Here is a 13,934-nt window from a genome sequence, read left to right on the forward strand (position 1 = left end):
TTTATATTGTTGGCATCTGTTCTCCAGCTTTCAACCTACCCAAGATTTATTATACCACTACTATATATACGTATTATTAATATGGTCTGATCCATAGGCATATGGAATTTAAGCTTATTAAAAGAAATACGATTTAAAAAAACATCTGTAGTAAAATGATCGAGGAGAATACAGTTCTCGGCGGTAGGCATTGGCAAGACGAAACATATGAGCAAACGAGAGTTGGAAATGAACTGGCTGTTTGGAGGTAAATCTACCCCTGTACTCTGTCTAGAATCAGATTCCAGAGGCTGACTGGCAACAACCCTAACGCTAGATTGTGTTGGATCTATAGTAATGTTCTAGCATATTGTGTTACCCTGGGAGGACCTGGGTGTCCATATAGGGTCTCAGGGTTCTTCTTCAATACTTAATATGCTCATGAAGATTGTGCCAACTTGTTTTGTACTTGGAATGAAGTACCTTAATTGTTCCTCCAGAACACTATTCATCAACCTGTAGATGTCCATTCCATCTTGGTAATAAATAACACTTATGGCAACTTTCCACTTTGTGGAAACAGTTTGTAGTACCGGTATGGCAGAGTTTTACTTAATCAGTACAGATTAAATACAGAAGTGCGAACATACGATCATAGTATTTACAGGACACAGAGGCAAACTTGCAGATGTGAGAAGAGGCCACGATGGTCGATGGCGCAGATCAACGGTAGCACTAGAAATGATACACCACTAACACATTCCACCATAGACTTCCGGCTACAGGAGTCCAGCTATAACCACAGAACTATAGGCGTCCTGTTCCCAGAATATATCATATGCTTAACCGATTCAGCACCAGATTTGCTCTACAGCATCTGACAATAACAGTAAGTTACCGCTAACAACTTGCCTGTTTTTGATAAGAGGACCAGAACTCAACTCATACAAGCTGCAGAACCAGAGTCCATCACAAGGTTCAACCACTCACAACACTCTGTATACACCTTATTTTCATTATCACACCAATCATTCTATGTACATGAAATATGATATCTCTCTTAAGCTGACCTGATCTGTCGTCCTGAAGATCTGACAGACTTGGGGTGTAGCCCACCTTAACTCCCCCCCCAGTGATTCAGAATAATGGAAGTCGCGCACACAAAAAGGAGGTCTGACTTAAGGATGTGAACAGGAACATATACAAGAGGAACACTACATTCAAAGCCTTCACTTCCACCCAATGGACATGACACAGTAGGTTTATTACCAGGCCACATTTCATTGAAACATCAGTGTTTAATTGGAAACAGGAACTAATCACTAGCATCTTCAGTAACTTAAATTAGTACATTCACTTACTCCTTCTATAAAAGTTAGCCTTTTTTACTTCATATTCATATCAAATAGATTTTATTTTGGGGTGAGGCGATTCAGTAAAAAAGTAGAAATCTGGCGTTATTTCACTTTGGAGAAAATTGCTACGGTAATTTGTGGACCTTTATTTTTAAGCTGATGGGTGAGCTATACAGAATAAAGTGTTTGCGATACAAGCAAAGGGATTTAAAGGACCATTATTATCAGATTCAAACAGTGATTATTATGTGGATTGTAGTGCGGCAACAAATATCTTTTTACCACACAAACCATAAAGCAGGAAAGGCCGACCCGGACACGTTTCTCCATTCTCCCAGCATAGGGCACAGTTAAAGTAGTGATATTAATGGGACGTACTGCTTAATTATTTAACATATCAGTGAAAAGGCATTCTTTGCTAGCAGCTAGATTCAGAATGATCTTTAAAACCATCAGAGTGGGGCCTAGCATAAAAAAACCTAGGCACGTTAGCTAGGCAATTCTTAGGGAAAATCCCCCAAAAATAACATGGTTATCATCCCTCTGCAACTCAGCATTTAGTGACTAAATCCCATGGTTTAATTCCGTTACATACAATATACACAGTTTTTTGAGCAGCCGGATAACCAAACCATTATTACCCAAATAACAGTTAAAAACAACAAATATTCCGTTTTACTAGGTGTGACTTATTTTCGGTTTTCATCACAGATTGTGTTTAGAGGTCAAATTTATGGCACTGCTGTAAAAGACCTCTGCAGAGACGTTCTGCATCGCTATCACAATCCGCTCCAGACAGACAGGACTCTAAGAAAAGGTTAGGGGACGTTTCAGTATTTCTAAAAGTCGAAGCAGCATTTAAATGCAGCATTTCCTTCGCAATCATGGGGTGCCTTTAATTCACCCACAAAGTAAAGTTAATGTTATTTTCCTCAGAATTGTCTGTATGTAACCAAAATCCTACACCTGTCCTTAGCCCCAGATTACACTGTATGTCTGCACCACAAACTATTTTTTGTAGTGGTTCACTCCATATTTTCAAATTTCTATAAAAATCATTATACCACATTAAAACCGCCTCAGAGAACCCCATATTTCCAGTTTACAGACATTCCATAAGAATTAGTGGTTCATGGCATTTCCCAAGAAACTATCTGTGCTTAGACTTTTTAGAATTGAAAATTCAAACAAACAATGTCTTTTGCAAGCAGTGGCATGAAATCAAACGAAGGTATAGGAAACGTCTGAAAGTAAAAGTTGGCTTTTTTAAGGAACAAAATTGTCTTAAAGTGACTTTTGTTAGCTGTAGGATCAGAAATCTGGTAATATATAAAACGTTTGTTTCCACGCTGTTTACACGTCCAGAGCGTTTCAAACAAGTCTGTGTCCCACTCACACATCCAAGGTGCTTCTATCTTCTTTGACTTTTTCCGCAAGCGAAATTGAAGACAGAAGACATGGTGGGAATACACATTGGAGGTCCATTCACGTGAGGTGTGGGTCATGTAAACAAAGTTGATCCCTTTATTAAATCTTTAAAATTATACCAAGCAGTCTGAAATTTCATGTCGGTTAAAGCAGACAGATAAGACTTTTCCCTTCTTCTATTTCTTCTTGCACTTTATCGCTGGATGTGGCAATTTCTGCCTGCGCCGAGAAGACCGCGCAGATGAAGGTGAGAACAGTACCTCCTATGGCGGTGTAGAAGCCCCATCCCAGAGAACACTCGCCAAGCTTGTAAGCAGATGCATAGATTCCGCAGTATGCAACAACCTTCTGGGAACCCCATCCAGCAGGGTACAGAATTAAACCAAGTATAAGAAAAAGACCTAAGAAGAAGAAGAAGAAAATAAATAAATACACACGTTGACAAGTTACCACATAGTTCTTCTATTACTCCGATTATTGATATTGCACAGGAAAGAAAATTCTTATGTATGTGATCATTTAAAAATGCTAACATTATACTGCTACAATTGTATTCATACGAGATGTGAAGTTAAACATGATACATATAAAACATACAAACAACTTATCCTGTAACTTTCTGTGTGTATCCAGATTTGTTTTAAATTTTAACCCAACTTTTATCACTTTTCTGGTTTTGTCCCAGTATAGCTGACCTCCCCACCACCTTATTATTATTATTATACTTTATTTATAAAGCGCCGACAGATTCCGCAGCGCTGTACAAGATGAAAATTTTACAGATAACGAGAAGTACAATACAGCAATTGACATACAGATACAAGAGGAATGAAGGGCCCTGTTCCCGCAGGAACTACCTCATGTCTTTTAATTAATACACTGAGAATGGAATACAAAACACATCCCCCCCATAAACTCAACAATCCCCAAATGGGTTACCACTGTCACTGCATATGTTTATAAGCAAATTTATTTAACCACTTAACATTAAAATATGCAAACTAATATTTTTTCACATCAAATATCTGTAATAAATACATACCATTGCTGATTTGCATAGAAAAATTGGAAACATTAACCATTTCACCCATAATTGGGGGGGAATTAAAGCAAGAAAAGCAAAGGAGGAGCTGATCGGGAGGACACAGATGAAGCCGGGGTTCACTACAGTGACCAGTTCAAGAATGTTGGGCAGGGATGACATTACCATGTGGATGGCCTTGGATGCCAACAATGTCCGGCACAACATCATCTACTTGGCAGAGGGAACCAATAATCCCCACACGGCTGTTATCCCTCTAGCAGGGCTGCCACATAAAAAAGGGATAGAATGACCATATTCTATATTCGGTAAAGCCCCAAAGAGAAGAGCCAAAGACACCTGCTGGGAGAGGCCCAATTCCCCCAATTATACCCCCACTCAAAAAGCCAGAGAACTGCAAGGGGCTTATGAACCCGCTGAGGGAACGAGGGTCAGGCAGCACTTTAGTAAAGTAAACCCACATTTCACATTCACTTCAGTATGACATAATATGGAACATTTTTAGCTTTCGTCCCGTAAATAACAAATACACTTTATTACGCGCAGTAACGGCTGGCTTGTAAATGCATTGCTCCACCATTACCTCAGACACAGCTACACAATCATTTACTTTTATTAAATCACCAAAGCTACATAAATCGATTAAATCACATGAGCCATTTTTTGGAGTCACTTAAGTATTTATAGAGAGTCATTCAAACCTTTTTAAGGCTCTTTAAATGTACTCGATTTAGTAATAGGATTGCTTTGTACAGCATTAGTACAGTGTGTCCCCCCCCCCGGCTTGTGCCGCGCCGGCAGCCCTCGATTCAGAGAGCCACTACATTTCTTGGTAAAGATATCGGCAGGAGGGCAATGATATCTACTAGTCTATTTTCCCAACAAAGTGACCGGCAATTAAAACGTCACACTGGTCTAGTCAAAACGCAGCTGGTGAAATGGGATATGGTAAAAGAGTATTTAGTAATAGGATTGCTTTGTACAGCATTAGTACAGTGTGTCCCCCCCCGGCAGCCCTCGATTCAGAGAGCCACTACGTTTCTTGGTAAAGATATCAGCAGGAGGGCAATGATATCTACTAGTCTATTTTCCCAACAAAGTGACCGGCAATTAAAACGTCACACTGGTCTAGTCAAAACGCAGCTGGTGAAATGGGATATGGTAAAAGATGACTGCAAACTGTGCAGGGAGTGAGAAAGTTGTGGTCAGACAGCGGGACAAGACACTGCTAGTGTTATAACAAACCCCCAAAGAATGCGTCTTGCAAACGGCCGTCACTCCATACTGGTCTCCGCTCATGGGCAACTGGACCAGCTGTTTCAAAAGGAAATAAACAAAACATCACAGCCTACCCCAAAAACCACAACAACAAATTCAACCCCAGTGGAAAACGCAGACGTGCAACAGAATAATCAGCTGTGTTATTGTGGATATTTGCATCGCCACAGCTCTCCCACGTTTACTTGCTGGCAAGAATATTAAGGCATCATAATAATGCCATCATATGCATAGTATCTCACCACTAGATGGCTTTAACACCATTAAATCCGGTGACACTAGAACCCTTCTGAGTGTCCCACATGTCATTATGTCCCACTCACACACCCAACGTTCTTCCAGCTACTCTGACCTTTTCCAAAAGAGAAAGTAACGAGAGAAAACATGATATGGTGGGAATGTGCAAGTCCATTCAGGCAAGGTGTGGGTCATGTAAACAGTGGATCGCTTTATGAAGTCTTTAAAATTAGACAAAGCAGTCTGAACCTTGATTAACAGACATAGCCCATCACTCATTAGCATTTAGAAAGAATTCACAAAGTACCAGTTGTCTGTAGCAGTAGGTGGGCAACACATGGAATGACTATAAACACACATTTTATTGCGGTATTCCATAGTGTCTTATTTCTAATCAGTAAAGTCCATAAATGACAGAACTATTCATGTACACTACGGCGTATGAGATGAGAAACCCAGACACTCTGTTCATACCTAGACTTGTATTAGGCAGACTTCACTAGCATTGCCATAAAGAATCAGTAAGCTGTTTGAGAAGGGAAAGTCACCCAAAATATCATGACAACAAAACAAACTGTATTTTATGCTCGAGGAGCAATTACTGTATTGGCTCGGATATAGGCCGCCCCCGTATATAGGCTGCACCCTAAAAGTTTGGTGCTTTTTTAAAGAAAAAGTTTTTTTCTTTAAAAAAGCACCAAAAAAAACATGCTGCCACTCTGTCCCCCCCCCGAGATATGCTGCCACTGTCCTCCCCCCCCCCGAGATATGCTGCCACTGCCCCCCCGAGATATGCTGCCACTGTCCCCCCCCCCGAGATATGCTGCCACTCTGCCCCCCCCCCGACTTACCAGAGCAGACTCCCGTGTGTCTTGCGGGGCAATACGCGTATACAACCGGAAGTTCTATACACGTATTGCGTAGATGTCCCCCGCCGGCCCCGCAAGACACCCGGGAGTCTGCTCCGGTAAGTCTTGGGGGCAGAGGTAAAACGCATCGTGCGGACGGTCACCGGCTGCGGCGATGCGGGTAAACAACCCAGAGGCTGTTTACCCGCATCGCCGCAGCCGGTGACCGTCCGCACGATGCGCTTAGACAACCTCCCGTGCCGACCCTCCCCCCGTGGAAAGTGCTGGCAGGGGAGGCTGTCTGAGCGTATCGGAGAGTAGGATGCAGGTCCCCTGCACCGCTGCGGGGGATCTGTATCCTAACCCCGCTGCCTGCCCGGCGCCCGGGACTGCATGTCCCGGGCGTCGGGCGCTAGACTCCGAATATAGGCCGCACCCCCACTTTAAAGACTTAAAGTGGGGGGGGGAAAGTGCGGCCTATATTCGAGCCAATACGGTATTTCTTTCTTATGGAACTTTCCCTTTAGTTAAACACCTCCGGGGTGCTTTAATCAGAGGCTGGTACTAAAAGTTTGGATAGTCGGCCAGCAAAGTATGAAACAGCAAACACAAACCGTTGTGGTGGAGGCAATTTGAAGTTAGAGCCAACAGTGCTAAGAGCACACAAGATGACACAAACTCCAGTAATGGTGTTTAAACATTTACGTAAATCTAGTCTAGGACTCCATTTAGAAGATATTCTGCTCCTGAGGTGTTAATAGCTCACTTTCTTACGACTGCGGCCAAATTTCCTGTTCTGCTTCGGGAATCATTCCTTCTTTTCTCATGGCTTTGGTTATTTAGATCATATCTCTAAAGTGTGAAGAATCAGCATTAGCTAAAGAATTACAAAAGGACAGTCACAGAGCACAAGCCATTCTCTCGCTAAAGGACCAGATGTTATTATCGCAACTTTCAATAATGAAGAGAATGACCTCAGACATGACCTTTGGAAAAATCTTAACAAATAGGAAGCTCCAGTTACTTCCTTATGTGTCATTTATGGGCTCGCCAACTGTCTGGGAAACAAAACAAGAACTTATTAGCTTCTTAACGCTTCACATTTAGATACGATGACCATATATTTGGAATCTAATCAAGGAAAATTTGGTGCAATCCAGATGTCCCGAGCATCTTACCACACAGCTGATATTACACACTCTATAGCTTATTAAGCTGATCTCTTATACACTCATATCTTCCATCTCCATATCGTGAACTTTTTACTGGGATCACAAAAGCAAACTTTGCTTTATAGTTGGTGGCTGAATTTGGGCTGGTTATCTGATCAAGCACCTTCAAGCTCCCAATGCATTTTCCAGAGTAGCTTTGTTAAAGAATGAATCCAAGGGCAATGCCCTTCTGCCTACACTCATTGGGACACTTAGAATGGAGATCTCCCTCGTAACCTTGGCATAGTGTTTTTTTTATAAAGTTTTTAATAAATTTGCCAATACCAGACAGCTGCCCTCTCATACTGCAGTCTGACATTTCAGGCCCCCGATAAGAATGCTTTCCTACTGAATCGACCCGGAGCACGTGCCATGCATGGGGGTCTGAACAATGGACAGAGATGTGTTCAAAAAACCAAGGGGGGAGTGGAGAAGGGGGCAAACGCATCTGGGGGATTCTACAGAATATCCTTGTGCATTTGGACAAGGTATGCCATTAGTATTTAAAAGGGACCACGCAGCTATCATATGCATTAGAAACATAAAAAGGTTACGTATACCTAGGAGTACCTGCATGCGCAGTATCCATTGAAATTTACCGTATTTGCTCGATTATAAGACGAGGTTTTTTTCAGAGCAAATGCTCTGAAAAATACCCCTCGTCTTATAATCGAGGTCGTCTTCTAATCAGACCTCAAAATGTCCGCTGGGGCCATGCTACTTACCGGGCTTTGGTCGCGAGCAGCAGGAGAACAAGAAGCTAGCAGCGTGTCACAAAACTCTGCCTCCCCCCTCCTTCCTCTGGGGGCGGGGCCAGAGAAGCTGCACGCACAGCGGGCCCCTGCAGAAGTCTTCGAGTGAGAGATCAGCAGTTCAGGTAAGGGGGTGGGGGGCTGGGGGGTTTGAGCGTGTGTGTGTATATGTGATTAATGGAATGAATGAGTATTTAAATGTTTGTGAATGAGTGTGTGTTAGTATGGATGTGTAAGGGTGGTGGTGGTAGCATGGCATAGGGAGGCTGTACTCACACTCCTATCATCCTAGGTTCCAGCATGTACTGGCTGCCTTGGCTTGATAGGGGTGTGATTGCTGTTAGCAGTTATATATATATCTCCAGAAATGCCTTTTAACCCCCTATATGCCACTCTTCCCCATGATATGCCTTTTAACCCCCTATATGCCACTCTGGCATATAGGGGATTAAAAGGCATATCATGGGGCAGAGTGGCAAATAGGGGGTATAAGGCATTTCTGGGGGCAGAGTGGCAACCCTGGGGGCAGATGTGCATAACTGGGGGGGGCAGGTTGGCAAATAAAAGGAAATTAAAAAATATATATTTTTCTCAATCATAGCTTTTATTAAATATGAAAATATTGTTTACATGAATTAATATTTACTAGTAAAACTTTTTTTCCTATAGGGTAGTCTTATATTCAGGCTTTTTGTTTTTTCCTAAATTAATATTTAGATTTTGGGGGGTCGTCTTATAATCAGGGTCGTCTTATAATCGAGCAAATACGGTACTTGGGACAGATGGATTGCAAGCTTGGCGGGACAGTGTGATACAGAGTGGCAAAATCGGGACTGTCCTGCGCAAAAAGTGAGACAGTTGGGAACATACCTGGGAGACTATGGGTGAAGAGTCGCTTCTCCGTGTCACTAAATTGGAGGGAGCGGAGCGGCACATCTCACTCCCTGCCACTGCCCCCTTAAAAAAATAGCCTATTTCCGCCCACCGACATAAGTGGGACCTCCTATCCACATCCCGCAAGGGTACCCAGAGAGTTCCCAGGTATGGTTGGGAGGCATGGAGATGCAACTATACTCCTCTGTATGTACTAAAACTGGAGATATATAGTAATGTGAATGGGGCATCTGGAACAGCAAACAGATAACTGTTTCTGTGCACAGAACTGAATTGATCCCCAATAATCCCTTCACATAAACGCTAGTAATGTAATCATGCAGGGAGAGGGGCTGGTGAGCTGGCAGCTTGTTAGATAAGGGTCTTCTTCGTTAAACATGCGCAGAGAACAGATCCGCAAAACACAGCATTATCACTACAGACTCCAAACACAATCTTCTTTGGAGAACGGTATAAAATCAATCACACTCTACAAATAAAGACATTCAGCTCGCATTGTAAAAATGTTTCAGCTGCGGTAACACAAAACATTAGGCTCGTGAAATCAGCCTGCTTTCATGTGGTTTCTCCCGGCAGCAAGTTTTACGTCATGTGGGGTAAGAGATTTAAAGGGAAATTAAATCTGAAGAAATAATTGGAGCTTTTTAAGATCTCTGAATGTTCTCTTCACCTCTGGATTTTTACAGGACCAGCCCAATTCTTTCAAATACAATTCTAAAAATGTCAATATGTCACTAGATAATAAAGGAATCACATCGACTTTCAATGTTTTCTGTCTGTGACTGCGGTATACACCAAATTATGAGTTAGTTGTAATTCAGTTTTGGGTCATCACTTGAGGACTGAAGACATCAGAGGAGAACATATAGGTCTGATGCTGAAGAGGGCATATCATCTACTAGCGGGAAAGACACTGAGGGCCTTCAACTGCAACCCTTGCCAAGTTGTTCCTAAAAGTATTCTGTCAACCCTGCTAATCTATCCTGTGGATAATCAACCCCGCGGAGAAGAAAAGTAAGTATGGTTTTCCAAATATTAAGTATAACGTAATGCTCCTCCATATTCAGCCATTATTAACTGAAGATCCCCTTGGTCATGTCTAATGTATATATTTAAACAATTTAAGTAAATACAAAAGCTTTTGATGAAATACAAAAACTGGAGTTTAGAGCTTTAAGCATTTTTTTTAAATGAAAAATTCTTCTTTCCCGTAGTGACACAGAATGGGAAGAATGTAACTACGCCAGTGATTCATGTGAATATTTGGAGAAAGAGTAAAGGTACACGCCGAGGCTTGCCACTGACGGGATCACCAGTTCTGTAATACCCAGAGGACAGAAACATGACAGAGAGCTCAGCAGACGTAGAATCTGTCACTGCAAACAGATCCGCCGTGCTCCTCTGATTCATTCCATGTTCCTACAGAATTCCCATAAAACAAAACAATACCCACAATAAGCACAAAGCGCCTCCTAGAAACGGCTTTCTTATACCAGGAAATTATTACAGAAGCTAGAGGAGGGTTCATCCTCATATATCACCTTTTGTTTAAAGTATGTATATGTATATGTATGTATGTATATATATATATATATATATATATATATATATATATATATATATATATATACATAATGATATTAAATCACCTAGGTTTATTATAAGTTAATACTTCAAACTACACCCAGTGCCAAACCCCAAGATTCACTTTGTAGAGCGCGGTGAGACGGGTGCGACTTGGGTGCCGATAGCTGTTAAGTTCACCAAAATGAGTCAAAATAAAAAATAGACTCCATAGGGACTTTATACGGGACCACATTCTCTGTAGTTGGTAAAGATGGATGTTGGATATACTTCACGCCCATCCAAGAAAACGGGAAACAAAAACAAAAAGTATATCTGCATTTTGTTTTACTTAAGTATATTTGTTTCTAGGGATCAGATTCACCCCTAGTCTCCACCATGCCAGTCTTTGTGGTGGGGTGATGGAGTAGCAGGAGCCACCTGATGAAGACCCCGTCAGTGTAATATGTCAAACTAGTGCATTTTAGGGGTCACGTTTGTTATGCTGCCCTTGGGCTGCACTAGATCTTAATCCACTGCATTTCCAAGAAAAGCTACTCACTATAGTTCTAATTCGGGTTCCTTCCTGCTCCATGGTTCAATTTTAAGATAATCTACAGATTGTATGGCCGGGATTACGCCCATTTAAAATGTGAAATTGCCCTTGATTGTCCCCTTTGTGTCTTGAGGCAGCAGATGTAAAGGCCTTTGTGGCCCTCTTGCTATCTGTGATTGTTTTGATAGGGACAGGATGGGGATAAGGAAAAGTAAACACTTGACTGACAAATGCTAATTAAGAAGCTCCAGACCACATACCTTCTCAGCTGCAAATGAATTGAAGAATGAAAACACAGACGCAGGCTATTGCCCCGCGTGACACCAATCCGGTTAGAAAGTGGGGACAGAGTTCAAAATTTTAAACATTTCTTCCCCAAGAAGCAAACTGGCATTTTATGTCAGAGACTCTACAGCTTCCATGGAGCACATAAATCCCACAAAGGTTCTGTGATCCACAATACCCTTAAACCGTGGTTTCAATGAGCTCCAGTCACCTGATATCGCCTCCAAATGATGCCCCATATTTAGACTGGGAACCTCTGAGCTAAATGTCAGCCATCAACGTTTCACAGCCAACATGATGACGATGTGATAATGGTTAGAACGCGCGAGTACAAGGAGGCATCAGAGAAACCTCGGAGGGCACAGTATCTGTATGCACAGAAACTACCGGGAATGTCACTTTCCAGTATCTATTACTGGGATCCACAGCTGATAAAAGGCAACTCTTATCACCCTCTGCAAGTTTAAGGAGCACAGCTAGGTAAAACATTCACAGTTGCTGTTGTCAACTTCTACAGGTCCATAAATTGCTATTGGCCTTGATTTACAGAGCAATAAAAAAAGCTAGCGTGTTTAGCTAATGCTCTAGTGTTATCTTGGTCTGCTAGAGAAGCACTCAGACATTATCTTGGGAGTATCATTCTAAACATACAGTAATAACCAGTTCGTCATTGCCCACAATATCAGTGTACATGGAGAAAGGGTTAAAGACAAATGATGGTATATAACCCATTCATCCCATCATATTCCTTGGATGTCAGAATCTCCTAGGATGAGCAGATAGTGGGCTGTAGAGTAATCTATAACCCTACAACATCCTAAACCACTCAAGCGCCATGACAACAATACATTTCATCGCGTGGATTAACGCACACTTAAAGGAAAGAGAAAAGAAAGACACGAAAGGGGAATATTCATCAAACCCCTTACAAATTAAGATCTACAGCAAAAGTTCAGCCTAGCTTTAGACGTTATTGTAAAGAATGTTCTTTTTCTGTCTCATTACCAACCAACCAAAAACATGTCCACATTTCTTCATCACCAGAAACCACTTATGTGTTTCTTGATGAGGTTAGCAGAATGAAAAAATTGGTTTAGAGGCCCAATAGCTGCCTGTTAAGTGTCTTCCAGCAGTCAGATAATGTCAGATCCTGCTCATTTGAGGGACTAATCTCATTAGACCTTGACATGTGGTGAGAGCGGACTAGGGAGCCCTTCACTGATATGGAATTACCATCGGCATGTGTTTGAAGCCTCAGAACCCTGGAATAGAACAGGGCTGTTATTTTTCAAACACGTCTTTCAGCAGCAAACCCACACCAAAACTAATTTCCTTTTCCTCCTCCATAACCAGTCCTGTGGCACCTGTCTCCAGATCAGACGACATGTGCTGTCCTTGCTGCTAGCCATCCGACATTAGGAACAAGCAACAGGAAAGTGACAGACTATCCAGCTGGGAACCACAAACTGGTATTTTTTAAAAGAGGTGTGATATATATAATTAGATTAGAAAAATCTGCATGGAGATTTTGTTACAGTATATAGGCCCTCCTAAAGGCATAGCATGAAAAACCTTTTGCCTTTGCAGTTATTCATCATAAATATAATTGGTCTCCCAATTTTTACCCAGTCTCCAATTTTTTTTAGCCTATTGTGAGTCCTAAGGGACAGATACTTTGCCTCTTACAGCCTTCTGCTTTTTTTGAGACTCTAAACCAAGTTAAAGGTATTGCAACCTTGCACCTGGAATAAGATATCGTGAACATATTTTATATACTGATCTAAAAGTCTTTGGTTCTACAACTGCCAAGTCTATGCGCAGAACCTTCACAATTGTTTAAAGAGCCCATGTACTATGTTATTTTAACACCTTTCTAATGAACCTCATTAATTCAAAGGTGGAGAACCTAGACTAGAACATAAAACGTCAATTGTTTTTTTAATTTTTGCACTATATGGTGGTCCACTCCTTTGATGGCAAAACAGGTTAAGTACTGTCTATGTTGACAGGGAATGAGCTTAAATTGGAACTAACCATAAACAACAGCGTTCCTTCCAAGGCCCACCACAAGCTATAGTTTTAATGACATACAAGTGCAAATACATAAGGTTTGGGGGTTGCTTCAGAGACACCTTGGGCACATGTGGACCACCTAGCAGTCTAATATGTGGTTTATATCTCTATGCCGGCGGCTAAATTACATAAAACTGTTAAGCAAAAATAACATATTATATCATATTAGGGTATAGGCCAACACCGATTCCTCGTTAATATATGAGGAGCAATAGATCCACGAGAAGACCGTTCCCCAGCTGTGGGGATATGTGCTGCCAAACAAGCCAGCTGTGAGATGAACTGAATAAATCTTGAAGTGGACTGACAGTACAGATGAGATTAGCAGCTGCAAATATTGACATGTTCTCCTCTGATAGCAACTGTTACTATGTGATAAACGGGTGACCTTTACAATAGAGTTTTACAAGAGTAATGTACGAAACCAAGCCAC

The 13,934-nt window shown here is 41.6% G+C and overlaps 1 protein-coding gene across 1 annotated transcript in view; it reads right to left on the reverse strand.

Moving 5' to 3' along the window:
- Positions 1–2,038: 2,038 nt before the first annotated feature.
- LHFPL2 (LHFPL tetraspan subfamily member 2) overlaps positions 2,039–13,934 on the reverse strand; it is a 30,421-nt gene continuing 18,525 nt past the window's right edge. Inside the window, exon 3 of the mRNA XM_053447984.1 lies at positions 2,039–3,163. Coding sequence (XP_053303959.1) covers positions 2,907–3,163 — 257 coding nt within the window. The 3' untranslated portion in view covers positions 2,039–2,906. The remainder of the gene's footprint in view (positions 3,164–13,934) is intronic.

The sequence above is a fragment of the Spea bombifrons genome, chromosome 1, assembly GCF_027358695.1.
Source record: "Spea bombifrons isolate aSpeBom1 chromosome 1, aSpeBom1.2.pri, whole genome shotgun sequence".
Classification (NCBI taxonomy): Eukaryota; Metazoa; Chordata; class Amphibia; order Anura; family Pelobatidae; genus Spea; species Spea bombifrons.